General features: G+C 38.3%; 3 protein-coding genes across 6 annotated transcripts; 2 read left to right on the top strand and 1 right to left on the bottom strand.

Annotated features, from left to right (window-relative positions):
• Positions 1–333: 333 nt before the first annotated feature.
• On the top strand, positions 334–3,662 carry LOC121237593. Of its 3 annotated transcripts, none has more exons than XM_041134414.1 (7): positions 334–479; positions 1,665–2,165; positions 2,262–2,425; positions 2,505–2,585; positions 2,797–2,872; positions 2,973–3,065; positions 3,161–3,662. In XM_041134414.1, the coding sequence occupies exons 2-7, from the start codon at positions 1,724–1,726 to the stop codon at positions 3,268–3,270; spliced, it is 966 nt and encodes a 321-aa protein (XP_040990348.1). In that variant the 5' UTR covers positions 334–479; positions 1,665–1,723; the 3' UTR covers positions 3,271–3,662. The 3 variants fall into 3 exon arrangements, with proteins under 3 accessions (XP_040990348.1, XP_040990347.1, XP_040990346.1); XM_041134413.1 differs by having other exon boundaries at positions 337–489; XM_041134412.1 differs by having other exon boundaries at positions 354–542.
• A 483-nt stretch (positions 3,663–4,145) lies between these two features.
• On the top strand, positions 4,146–8,647 carry LOC121237624 (peptidyl-tRNA hydrolase ICT1, mitochondrial). Of its 2 annotated transcripts, XR_005934944.1 has the most exons (9): positions 4,146–4,686; positions 5,843–5,902; positions 6,031–6,113; positions 6,563–6,627; positions 6,713–6,746; positions 7,137–7,207; positions 7,389–7,523; positions 7,609–7,763; positions 8,572–8,647. XR_005934944.1 is itself a non-coding variant. In XM_041134454.1 (8 exons), the coding sequence occupies exons 1-7, from the start codon at positions 4,398–4,400 to the stop codon at positions 7,477–7,479; spliced, it is 693 nt and encodes a 230-aa protein (XP_040990388.1). In that variant the 5' UTR covers positions 4,146–4,397; the 3' UTR covers positions 7,480–7,523; positions 7,609–7,914. The 2 variants fall into 2 exon arrangements, 1 of the variants encoding a protein (XP_040990388.1); XM_041134454.1 differs by lacking the exon at positions 8,572–8,647 and having other exon boundaries at positions 7,609–7,914.
• LOC121237608 lies at positions 8,327–9,471 on the bottom strand. Its single transcript, XM_041134438.1, has 2 exons — positions 9,189–9,471; positions 8,327–9,088 (listed from the first exon to the last, which is right to left on the bottom strand). Exons 1-2 carry the CDS (start codon positions 9,435–9,437, stop codon positions 8,504–8,506), a joined length of 834 nt encoding a protein of 277 aa, XP_040990372.1. The 5' UTR covers positions 9,438–9,471; the 3' UTR covers positions 8,327–8,503.
• Positions 9,472–14,116: the final 4,645 nt, after the last annotated feature.

Consider the following 14,116-nt stretch of genomic DNA (forward strand, 5'->3'; position numbering starts at 1 on the left):
TTGAAATGTAAATTATTTTAGATATGTTCAATATGAGATATTATTAACACATATTATTTAAATTTTGGCTATCTTCACATAGAATGATCTAAGACCAAGTGCTCTCTTGATCATTTTATAATTCGTTTGAATGATTAATTCATTTCAATTTATTATTATAATTTTTTAAAATTTTAATATAAAATATAATAAATAAATTAATATTTTTAAATTTTAAAATAATAATAATATTAAAAAATAATATTTTAATAATATTTTATTATCAACTCAATTTATTTCAATATTTAAAGAATCGGCCTTTTGACTCAACCAGTCATTCATCGACACGTTACGTCCCGCTGATTATATCACCCTCTCTCTTCCTAGATACTTCTATCAATGTTTTGATCTTTCTCTCTCTCGCGTACGAGTCGGTGATTCCACGCTTTGATCTTCAGATTCTTAACAATCTCGGTTTGTACAAAGACCACCTCTGTGAGGTAGTTGAAGGTTTGCGATTCCTCTCATTCTTCCCCGTATTCGTGTACCCTTTTTCTTTGGAGGTAGCACTAGTCTCTTTTTTTCTCCTCTTATACGCACCTCTAGGGCTTCCTTGTTTGTTTGTTTTTTTTTTTTCTTGTGTGGAAAAATACACTTCTTTTGCAGGTCTATATTATTTTTTGTTACTTTCCTGGTTGAATTCGATGCCTAATTTGAATAAATGCGTAATATGATTGTGAGTTTGCCCATAGATCAGAGTAAATATGGTGATCGGATGGGAATATGTTGCAATTTCTGGTTCTTTTTCTTCGATCATGTTAGGGTTCGGTTTTGGTGATGTTTCCGATGAGAATTTCTCATTGCGAGTCCTTGATTTCAGATTTTATGGTTTCGTTTATTCCGAATACCCTACGTTGTCCCTTTTTTTTTTCTTTTCCCTTTGCTCTTCGTATTGATCTTGTGGTGGAAGATATAAAATGGGCACGTCTCATTTTTTAGCCCCTGTTATGTATGTTTGATGTTCTACTTGATTGGGTTTGAAAACGCAAAAGTTAAAAAATGCCTTATCTCTGATGGTGGGTAGTATTCGTCGCTGCTCAGCCGTGTAGACGAATTAATCCAATCTTTCACCATGCATTCTTTACTTGTGTTTACCTTGTGCTTTGTATGATACATGCCCTATAAAGACGTGGAATCTTTAGGTTCCTCTCGAGTTGTTGTCTGAGTGGAAATTAATGTAAAATGTTTTTATTTTTTGGTAATGGTGATCCGTTTTGTATTTTCTTCAATGTTCATCTTCTTGATGCGGGGCTTTGCTTCTGTCATAGAAAATCTTGATGGTTGAGAAACATGTCAAGTTTGAAGTATTTTTGTGAGTGAAGATCATCTGTAATGTCAGAATTATATAATGCTTATCGATTATAGACTTAGAAACTAGTTTACAGGGAGGCTTTTAGGACCTATTGGGGCACCCTGGGGGTGGATTTGCGTAATTTTATTTTTATAGTGTGATTGTTCAAACTTATTTTGATTTTTGGATCTTTAGTTGTTGTGTCATGCTGTCAAAGATGGGAAGTTTCTTGAGAATTAGGCAAGCATAAGTACCAGGCGTGTTTTAGGTTGCTGTTGTTTCACATCTTATTTATTCAGTTGCTTCTAATGCTGAATGAATTTCAATGTTGCAGAATATCCTTTTCTTGGAATTGTAAGGGTTGAGCGTTTTGGGATTCATAGCAGCTAGAAAATGCAGGGAGGACAAGGTGGCAGGGATCCTTTTGGTGACCCTTTTGCTAACTTTGGGGGCTTTGGCGGCTTTGGGGCTCACAGGAGTTTACTGTCTGGCTTTTTGGGAGGAAGGGATCCATTTAATGACCCTTTCTTCACACGCCCATTTGGAGGCATGTTTGATTCGAGCTTCTTTGGTTCAGGTGGACATCCTTTTATGAATATGCATCCCTCTGGACTGCTTGATGATCCAATTGGACGTCCATTTATGAATATGTACCCACCTGGATTTCTTGAGAATCAAGCACCAGAGCCAGAAAGGCCTAGGGGCCCAATTATTGAGGAATTGAACTCTGAAGATGAAAAGGAAGATACAGATAAGGAGAAGAGAGAGAATCCAAGGAAGCATGGTAGGTCGAGCAGTGCTCATTATGTTGAGGATCCCGATGATGAAGTTGAAGGTTAAATATATCTATTTAACTGGTTTTAATGCTATGTTTTGACCCGTATTGTTGAACCTGAAAATTTTCTATCCTTTTTTTCTCCATTAATTGCAGAGAAAAAGAGCAAGCAAGTGCAGTACAGGAATGAATACAAGCTGAATGATATAATGCCACAGTCTCGTACTAGTTTTACCTTTGGGAGCTCCAGTGTCAACTTTGGTGGTCCCAATGGAGCATATTATACTGCATCCAAGACTAGAAGGATGGGGAGTGATGGAGTAAGTTAACTTCAATTTTGATAACAGGATCTATTTACAATTTAGTTCTGTTTCTCAAGTAGATTTTAATGTGGAGCAGTTGAGCTTGGAAGAAAGCAAAGAAGCGAACACTGTTACAGGGCAAGCAAAACACAGGGTATCTAGGGGATTTCAGAATAAGGTATTTTATGACTGACTATACATTAATGACCTAGTTTTCATGTCCTTTGTAGGGTTCACCAGACATATTCGTTTGATAGTTATGTGGGGCATTAATGTTGTATTTAATGGCTGTATTTTCATGTGCTCCCTAGTGTTCACTAGACATTGTCTTCGTTTGATTGATTTGTGGGATGTTAATATTGGACTTGCATCGAGGACATATTTTGTAGGGCCATTCCATTACAAGGAAGCTTAATTCAGATGGTAAGGTGGACACAATGCAGACCTTACACAATCTGAATGAAGGTATGTGGTGTAGTATATTTTTGGGTGTGTGAGGATGCACTCAACTAGGGTCGGACTCAAAGGAGGAATAACCATAATCTCTGGATTGGCGAATTTTCAGATGAGCTTACTGGATTTGAAGAAGCTTGGAAGGGAAATGCTAGAAAGAAAATGCCTGGGTTGCCCGAGAATTATTTTAGTCGTGAACATATGGGTAACTGGCTTGCCTGAGAATTATGCATTTATTTTTTTTTCTAGGGACCGTGCAGTTGCTCATTTTTTGTTGGGGTGTGTAATTTTGTGTCGTAGGGGCTGGTGGTAGTGGACAAAATGGGCAGGCCAGCACGGGAGGTTGGGCACTTCCTTCAATAGAGCCCGCACAGCCATCGGTGATACCAGATGGCCGGAACAGGGCATGATACTCTGGCCCAGAGCGTTCGGGATGGAAGAAATCTGATGTCGGAGACAGTAGCAGTTATTCTAGAGGGAAAGGGAGAAATTGAGGTGTGCTCGAACCAGCTCATCACGCGCCCGCTGAACAAGTCCCCTTCCACTTTCAGGACCCACCCTAGCTCTTTATTTTCATGCATTCCCCTTTATTAAAAAAAAAAAAAAAAAAAAAGAAGAGAGTTCCCGTTTCCACTTTTCTTGCCATCTCTAAAACTATTAGCCGCGTAGGGTGGTATGGATCTTATGCAGTGGGTTGTTGTAGTAGTTATGATAATGCTGAGTAATTTTTCTTGTTGAGTTTCATGTACTGGATGATTAATATTGGTTAATCCTAATAGATGACTATTTTTAGTTGGCTTTTGAAGTCCTGTACTTCTACGTATAAGCCGGTGTGTAAAAATTGCCATTCATACCGGTGTGTATACTTTTCTTGCAATTCAACTTCTGTCACGTTAGTGTCATGTTTTGGTATTTCTAGAATATTATATTTGTTTTTGTCGGTTTCTTTTTTCCTTAAGTCACCCCAATCTTAAAACATTGAAGCAATATATTCTTGCAAGTGTGGAAAACTGCTAGTGAAAAACAATAGAACATCTGAACTGGTCTTTATTTTTTTTATTTTTTTGGTAGTTGGTATTTTTTTTTCAGAGTAATGATATATATACAATATATTGTACAATATATTACATAATAATATTATAAAATAAGGATATTTTTATAAAATTATGTTAATTTTTTAAGATGTTTTGTAAAAATATTTTTATTTAAAATATAATTATATAAAGTGTTGTAAAAAATATTATAAATCATTTTACTTTTCCCAGTGCTTGGGAGGTGGCAAGTTGCAATGCAGAAAAAGGTGTCGTTATAGAACATGGCAACATGCTAGCAGCCATTCTAATTTGCTTGCACCACATATTCCGCCAAGTCCCCTGATAATTGGCAGCCACATCGTACCACTGCAAGAACGCATAACTGAAAACTTGCATACGAAAAAAAAAGAGGCAGAGGCTCTGGGAAAACGAGAAACATATAAAAACGGTCGGCGATTTATCCTTTCTTAGGGTTCTTTTACCTCTTTTTGGAGCCCAAAAGAATGGCAATTATCAGAACGACGGCAAACGTGTTTCTCAGAGGAATTTCTCATCATTTTCCTCTTTCATTTTCATCACCACGATTCAGTGCACTGCCTGGTGTCGCTGGGACCCTCAGCTATACACGCCGTGGAATCAGCTTTGGCGGCATACGATGCGCCGCCTCGGACTCCGGCGACGGTAGGAAGGTGTCGGCTCGCCTGTCGCAGGTTCAGCAGCTCTTGCAAGAAGCCGAGGAGCGAGCTCTCTTGGCTGGTCGCGACGACCAGCCCACCCCTAAAATCACCCTCGGTATGGGAAACTATATATATATATAGCCTTCCGCTTGGTCGCTCTGGAAAGTCATAAAAGGAAATTCACAAAAATAGATGTTTTTTATATGTATGTTGATTTGACTTGAATTACACGAAGTATTTGGATATTGTCTTCGACATTCATCTCGTATGAACATCGAACTCGACTGTGCTGCCTTTACCAGCGGTTTGGGAGCCGAGTGGAAATACAAAAAAACAAAAGTGTCTAAATGGAAAACTTATAATATGTGCCACTTTTTAGTCCAGAAAAAAGAAAGAAAAAAAAAAATGGAGCGTAGAACTCATCTCTTTCTAGTTGCCCGGCCTGGCGTTGGGAAGGAGAAGCCAGGGAGGTTGATAGTTACTGATTCTTTTCCCCTTTTGCTTAATTTCACATCGACTTCGAATCCCTTTGATAATTTCCTGATCAAAAAGGTTGATATTATTACTATGTAGGACTTATCTCAAGTTATTTGAGATATTTTTAGTGGGCATTTGTTGTACGCAGTTTCTTGCTGATTTTATCACATGGAACACTAATTAGGTGACAATGTTTTCAGCCTTCATTTAGTCAGATTACTAATGATTATGAAGCGTGGGTGAGAATATCCCATCTTCTTGGCTTTCATATTGGCCTGATGATGATTGTAGGATCTCTTTCTCCTAAGATGATTATGCAATCTACCTAAAAAAGGGTTTTCATTTTCTAAACTGCAGTAATCTATGTGATTATATCCATTTATTAATCTAGAACTTTAGGAAGTATTCCTGAATGCTAATATATTTTAGCGTTTCTGGATAAGATCTTTTTTATTGGCACCGAGTGTGCGGAACAAAGTCCCGACAAATCCCCCAGCAGGCCATCAACAAGGAGTTTCCCGCTAGTGCACCTCGGGCAATTCAAGGGAAAATTTTCCTAGTTTGATAGCCCCTAGAAATTGATTGCACTCAAGGGTTTGAACTTTAGACTTGGAGGGAGCATACCAACAAGACCAAGGCTCTTACCACTTGGACCAAACCCTAGGGGTTGTACCTTCAGTGAATTACATTTTCTGTCGATGACCTTTTATTATGGGACCAAATGCAGTAATATCCTTTTATATACCCTTCTTTACAGCAAACATCTTGTTTCTGATACCACATTTTTCATTCAGACCATGTAACTGTCAGTTTTGCAAGAAGCGGGGGGCCTGGAGGTCAAAATGTCAACAAAGGTCAGTTCACGTCCTGCTCTCTTTTGCTCTCATGATTTATATTGCTGACTCCTTTTCGTGCTATATCATCCTAAAGAGGGTGGTGCTACTTATTTTATTGTTTTTTGCTGTAACTGATTGTCGTGCAGTGAACACCAAGGTGGATATGCGCTTCAATGTTAAAAATGCGTATTGGCTAAGTGACCGAATAAGGGAGAGGATTATACAGATGGTTTGTTGCTGTTATTCCTTATCATACTTGTTTGTAGATAAATAAAAATGTCACTAAAAGATGAGATAAATAATCCATGAGATGTTTACAATGCATCATCTCAACAATTTGCATTTCTTTTTACATGTTTCTATTATAACAGTATCATAATATTGATATTCGAGCTGTACTTTTGATGCATGCTTAGAATACAATTTCTGGCCAGAAAATTCCTGCACTAGAATGCCCTTCCATTCCCTTCGCCCCCCTCCCCTGTTCCTCACCCAAAGGAAGACCAAAAGAAAAAACAAGAAGAAGAAGGGCTTTATCATCAGCGATTTCCTTTGACTCAGAGGCTCTATTGATGTCATTATCTGTTCAATTAATGATTTTGTCTTTTCATTGTAAAAGCTTGCATAGGCTTTGTTGTGTTCCTACCATCTCTTGGTAATCTTCCTGGTCATGAACAGGAGAAAAATCGAATCAACAAGGATGGGGAGCTCGTGATTTCTTCAACAAAAACTAGAACACAGAAGTCAACTTCTGCCTTCTCTCTTTTGCTGTCTGTTCTTGTGATATATTGGGAAGGCATCTGGTTTGAGTATACTTTTCTTTTTCAGGGGTAACATTGAAGATGCTTTGGCAAAACTTCAGGTACTAGATAATGGATACGGTGTTTTCTTGTGTGGTGTTGAGTTTGCTGGTGCTCTGTTTTCATTCGTAAGCTGAAGATAATTGTCCTTCATAAGATGTTTTGCTTGCGATAGTCTAACCTTTGAGCATGTCTTTATGGAGGTTCTTGATGTTCTTGACTTCAGTAGTTAACTTTTATTACTAACACCGCCCCGCACCCCTCCCATCTTTCCCCTCAAACTCCTTTGGAGGAGGGCTTTTTGTACACTTACTTGTACTAACTTAGGCTTCCTTTTTATTTTTAATTTTTTTTCATGATTTCTACTTAACCGAGTCATCTCTCACCTCTCTCTCTCTCTCTCTCTCGCTCTCTCTCTATATATATATATACATACATATAAAATGAAACAGGCAATAATTGATGCTGCGTCTTATGTTCCACCTCCTCCTTCAGAAGAGCAAAAGAAGAAAATTGCAAAGATGTAAGAGTTCTAAAGCGTGTGTTTTCAACCGTCTTTCTTGTAGCTCTTTTTATTTACTTACAAGTTCTGCAGTACATCGGCAACATTATATTTTGTCTGCAATATTGTGTCTTTTTGTTAGTCTTATTGGACTGTAAAGAGCTTGGGACTGTCTTTTATATATGTCTATGCAATACTGTAGGGCTGCTATTGGAGAGCAGAAACGCCTTAAAAGCAAGAAGGTGCTCTCAGAAAAGAAAGCATTTAGAAGAAGCCGAGACAGCTGGGACTAATCTACTGCTTTATTATAACTAGTGATCTGAGATCATTTAAACACGTAAGTTCACCATCCCTCTTGAAAATTTATTATGAAATTTGATTGACTAAAGTTGTCTACTTCTTTTTGAATTTTTTCTATGTAGGAATTGACTTGAATGTAAAAGAGCGGGTTGTTCATTAGTTGAGCAATGAGAAACTGTGGGCATTTCCAAGACCACTTTCTAAGACCAGCCTGCAGAAAGAATGCCAAGAGTGCTTTTTATATGGTCTTGTCAAAACTATATCAACTGTTTCCAGAGTAAGCAGTCTCTTGATGCAATAAAAATATAAAAATGAATAGTCTCTTGATGTAAGATGACTGTGCTTTTATAGGCTTTTGATACTTTTTATACATATTGTGAATTTGATTTATGACACATTTGTTCTAGTTATTCCTGTACTTGACACTCGAACAGTTCTGCCTTCCCCATTTGTCATGTAAAAGCAAGCAATATTTAAACTTTGTTAGACGTTCCGCACACTTGCTGTCAAGGAACAGAAAAAATACCGCAGCGGTTTCTTCTTTTTTGTTTTTCCTTGCTATAGTTTTAGTATTCCGACATTCCCGTTTCTGCAATAGAGAGAGGCTTCAAACTCTCATGAATGAGGTGATCAAGCTGGTTAGATGCACCGTTCAATAGAGGTTTACTTGTTCATTTCCATGCGAAGAGTATATGCACGACGAATTAACCAATGAAGACATTAATATCAGAGACAGAATGATGGAATGAAAACAATCTTTTGGCAAGCAGAGGGATCAGAACAATCAGCTTGGTGGCCTTAATGCTAGAACTACTAATGAATCGATGATCACGAACTTACGTACAAATGATTTTCTGGAATTGAATTGAGAAATATGTTAATCCACAAAGAGAACCCAACGTATTAAATCAAACCTAAAATCAATTTGTAGGTTTTCTTTTTGTAAATTCTCTTACCATTCGTGAATTGAATTTATACATACAACCATAAAAGTCTCGAAATAATTCGCCTGAAAATTTATTTTCTGATAACATACTCCTCTCCTGATTGTTGATCCACATGCTTGATCCATCTTTTTGTACCAGAACCTGAATTTCCCCCACTGGTGGCAACATAAGCAATATCCAATCCCATCCCCACCGGCAGAAACACACAGCGCACCAGACGCCGAGTTCCACCATCGAGAACGCTTCGCCATTTGAAGCTTGAAGCCGACTTGGAACTCGCATTCTTGCACACCAAAACCGCACCACGGCTGCTCAGTTTCGCAAGCCTCGGTATTCTTGAGAAGTCCTTTCGCTTGCAATCAACCACCAAGAAATCTATGCCCACTATCTCATCCATCACTTCCTCCGGCTCTCCCACCATAACTTCCGGTGACATCCCGGCCTTGATCATGCCTTCAGTGTACTCTGTCCTTGATTGCTCGTTTTGGACTATGCACACGTGTCTTCCTCCCGTGTGACGGCTCGCCACCGCTAGGCCAATACTTGTTGCCATAACTCCGCCCTGCGACCATGTCTCAACGATGAAGTTGGCGTTCCAACCTGCAGCCATGGCGGAAACAAGCTCTGCCACGCCTGATTCGTGATAAAGATCACACTACAAGCAAAGAAAAAACCCATTTTAATAACAAAACGAAAAGCAATTCATTAGAGATTCGAAACAAAATGCAAAAGCGTTTGCAATTTTCACTGCTTACAGATTTGACAGTATCAATATAGGCCTTTGATGCTGTCTCAGGGGACCAAACGAGCTTCATCTGTCTTCTGATTTTTTTCTGTTCTTCGTCTTCGTCTTGTTTCTTTTCAAGTTGGGTTTTGCTTGGTTTTCTAGTTAGGAACTTGTTTTGTGGGGGGAGCACTGCAGGGTGGAGACCAGTTCGGCGTTTTATATGATACCGAAAGGGTCTGAGGACGGACAACAACGTGTTGGACCGTTGACATTGCATCCTCGCAAATCCAACGTGTAGATTGAGATTACAATGGGTTTTTAGTATATTCCTATTTCAAATAGTAATGCACACCAACCTGGTTTCCAGGATGTTTTCAGTTGTCAAATAGAATTATGTAATACGTTGGACCTTGAAAATCCCAGCTCGTGCCGAGACGCCGGCCGTTTTATCAACCTGGTTTGCCTGCGACTTATTCTTTTCATTTTTTAAAATATATCTCCCTTGATTCTTACTTCTCATTAGCCCCGAAACTGAGGTTTATTAGCCGATTTTATCATTGTATTTTTGGGACATCTTGCATCATGTATTTCATTGAGTTCTAGAAATTCAAGAGAAAAGTACCTAGTCTTGGGTCAGTTTTCAGCTGTCTAAATGGAAGAAAAGCATTGAAAGCCGTCGAAGACATCTTTTCAGTTTTGCAATTCTGTGGGAGAAAGGAAGAAAGAAAGTGGAACAAGTAATTGAGACTGTAGAGATCCCAAACCAAAATTCATCGAAGCAGCCAACTGTGTTCTGATCCCAACCTTATCGGATGAAGCTCATAAGTCCATTGATCTGTGAAATTGCCCACCCTCACACGTTGACCAACTCTATGTGTGACGTTGATCCTTGGGCTAATGGCAGCCGACCACCTCGATATTTTACACTTCTCTTTGGGTGGGACAGAGCATCCTAGTCTCTTTGTCATATCCCCCATCTATGTTCATTGTTTATCATGATAATGAACAAGAACATTCTGATCAAGTAAATCCCATAAGAAAGAAAGCGTCATGATCACGCAAAGTAATCTATTCAGTTGAGGAACGCGTTCCAGTTAATTCTGAAATACCTTTTTAAATAACATGAGGAGAAGTTAAAAACTATCACAAAATGGGATAAATAGATTCACATGTTCGTACAATTATGGATTAATTTGTCAGTGACGGAATCAGAGGTATTCTTCGGGGTGCCCGGTGCATGTTCAAATTATTAACAAGAAAATGATATAACCACAAAGTGATTTTATAAAAATAAATTCATAAATTGATATAATTTTATTTTATATGATATGTTTGATCTATTTTATAATAAAAGTAACTTTACAATCTGACATACCATATTAAACTACGTCAATCTGTAGATTTATTTTTATCAAATTCATTTGTGGCCAAAATATTTCTCTTAAAAATTTGCAATTTGCATCCCCTATTAAGATTTGACAGTTAAGATTGCACCAACAATAAAAACTAAACTAGACTATTTATTTATTTTCAATAATTATAAGGTGCAAATATCAATTTTGATAGGGTTGGGATGGAAAGTATACTTTGGGATATCAAAGTTTACTGAAGGAATTGACCAAAATTCAGGAATCTTTGAGTGTAGCATATGCAAGTGCTAATCATGTTGTTTATGACTCTAAACTCATATATATTAAACTTAATTAACAAGACACTTTGACTTTATGCTTTGTGTAAATCATTTTCCTTGTGAAATAACAAATCAAGAAACAAAGTTAGCGATGCTAATGCGCCGCCCCAGCACTCACTCTGTTGGATAAGGTTGTATAATCATTTTTGTAGCGAATTTTTTTCCAGCATATTCTGAAAGAGAAGTTGGTCTCCAAGACTAAACGATGATAAGGTCAACTTTCTTCCAAGCCCTATAAACGCACAACGTAAACATGACTAGACAAAGATTTGAACTACCTTAATATCTACATCACAACAGCCTGTATTAAGTACTTGTTTTGTTGGTCAATTTTTGGGTTCATGACTACGTACTAGCTATCAGATATGACACATCTTACCTGCTCAAAGTAATCTATATATATATTCCAGCTGCCATTGCATGTCAAATCGAAGAGTTGATGGAATTGAACATTAAAGATATATGCAAGAATCAGTCGACATTCACTGATTAAACAATGGTGGAATGTAAAACAAACAAGAGTGTTACGTAAAAGTTTTGAATTACATGTTAAATTATACTATAAGAAAAACGAGTATTTATGACGAATTATTTGTGATGATAATGACTATTTGTGAGGAAAACAAACTTATTTTAATAAGAAATAATCATTTTAATAGGAAATAACTTGTTACAAATAAACAATTTTCTTACAATGAAACTTGGTACATGTATGCAACCCAATTGGTACATCAATAAATATCAAGCTTATAGTCACATACAAGCCATGAGAAATGCTAGCTATCCATGCGTTATTGTTATATCAATCCTGTCTGCATCAGAGAGCATGCTTGTTGTTAGGGGGGTAAATATGCCAGGCCGAACAGTAATTTGGGGAGGGAAAAGAAATGGAGAACAAGACAACGCAAGAGTTGAGGGTAGAAATTATAAGGACAGCTAGTATTCATGCAGAAAATCAGCATCCGAATTCTTAACTGCATTTGATCAGCTAGTTTAGGAAATCTGTACAGCTCATTCTTTCCTTTATTTTCATATATGTTGTTATACGTTAGCACAAGTTTAGGAGTAATTTCAGTTTCTCAAATCTGTATTTATACCTCTTCTTCTAATAAGAATGTGTGATTCATTTTTGTCTAAACCTCTATATGGTATCAGATTAACACCTCAAAACTCCAACGAGTATTTCCTGTCCTTCTCGCTTCTGCTATGGCCACTTCTCCGTCTGATACTTTTCCAATAGCCATCAATGCCACCCAGCAAATTACTGCACGTCTCACCCCAACCAACTTCCCTTCATGGCATGCTCAATTTGAGTCTCTCCTTCTCGGCTATAACCTCTTTGGCTATGTCGATGGCACTCATACCTGCCCACCCCTACCGACGTCAACTGATGCAGCTGCCACTACAGCTCATCACCTTTGGTTTCGTCAGGACAAACTTATTCTAAGTGCAATTCTGACTTCAGTGTCCCCAGCTGTGATACCACTCATAGCAACCTCCAAGACGTCATATCAAGCCTGGACTAAACTGACAAAACTGTATGCTAGTCGATCCAGGACTCGTGTCATGCAGCTCAAAGAGGATCTCACCCTCATGCAGCGTGGCAATCGCAGCATTACAGAGTACCTACACTCTGTAAAAACCATTGCCGATGAGCTTGCTCTCATCGATGCCCCATTATCTCAAGATGACATCACCCTATATGTTCTTCATGGCTTAGGATCAGATTTTCGTGACATTGTTGCCCCGATTCGAGCCCGAGAGTCTTCACTCTCATTTGAAGAATTACATGATCTGCTACTTGGTCATGAGGCATATCTTCGAAGGCTTGACTCCACTGCTCAATCCTTGGTAGTTACTGCCAATACCACTCAACGCAGGGACTCACGCTCCTCAAAGAATCAGTCTTCATCAACTTATCAACAATCCAAGAATGACTCCAGATCAAAGTCTCGACAGTCGAAACAATACAAGTACCCTCCAAGGTGTCAATATTGTGATCAACAAGGCCACATTGCAAAATACTGTCCGAAATTGAAACCCTCTGAAGCCACTGTGAACTGCACAACTACAACTTCCAGTCCAGACAAACGTTGGCTCATTGATTCTGCGGCTTCCCATAATATCACTTCTCAGGTTTCAAATTTACAATTTCACTCTGAATATGATGGTACTGATGAAGTTATTATTGGAGATGGATCAGGTTTGCCCATTACTCATTCCGGTTCTCTTACTCTTTCATTTCCAAACAGAAAATTTCAAGTTAAAGATACTCTATGTGTTCCTACCATTAACAAAAACTTGATATCTGTTCACCACTTCACAAAGCAAAACAATGTTATCCTGGAATTTCACCCAACCTATTTTCTTGTGAAGGATCGGAGAACGGGGGAGATTCTTCTTCAAGGACCGTGTGAAAATGGAGTCTATCCTCTGCCCTCATCGCCTGCTGCTACTCCAATTGCTTTTGTCCATGAACGCACATCAGTAGCTGGTTGGCATCAGCGCCTTGGTCATCCATCATCCAAAGTTGTCACTCGCCTCATTAGTTCTTTCTCCCTTCCCACCACTTCATGTCTTTCTGATTCTAATAATTGTCATTCGTGTTCTATCAATAAAGCTCATCAGTTACCCTTTCATAAACACGGTCTAACTAGCACAGCACCATTTGATTTACTTTACACTGATGTATGGGGACCTTCTCCCACTCCTAGTCTCAATGGCCACAGATATTATGTTATTTTTGTTGATCACTTTACAAAATATGTGTGGTTCTTTCCATTGCATCAAAAATCAGATGTTAAAACCATATTTCCTCATTTCTACAAAATGATTGAAACTCGTTTTAACATAAAAATTAAAGGAGTTTATTCCGATAATGGAGGAGAATTCACTGTTCTTCGACCCTTTTTCACAATCCATGGCATTAGTCATTATACGACAGCCCCTTATACACCCCAACAAAATGGAGTGTCTGAGCGTCGTCATCGCCATATTGTGGAGACAGGTCAAACCCTTCTAAGTCATGCCTCTCTTCCATCAGAATATTGGGCTTATGCTTTTGCAACAGCCACATATCTAATTAATCGACTTCCATCACCTGTTCTTCATCATAAATTACCTCTTCAAGCTCTCTTCAAACAACAACCTCAGTATGAAAAATTACGTTCCTTTGGATGTCTCTGCTTTCCCTTGATGAAGCCGTATAACACAAACAAATTTCAAAAGAAATCTGTTCCTTGTATCTTTGTTGGCTACTCCACTAG

The sequence above is a fragment of the Juglans microcarpa x Juglans regia genome, chromosome 6S, assembly GCF_004785595.1.
Source record: "Juglans microcarpa x Juglans regia isolate MS1-56 chromosome 6S, Jm3101_v1.0, whole genome shotgun sequence".
Taxonomy (NCBI): Eukaryota; Viridiplantae; Streptophyta; class Magnoliopsida; order Fagales; family Juglandaceae; genus Juglans; species Juglans microcarpa x Juglans regia.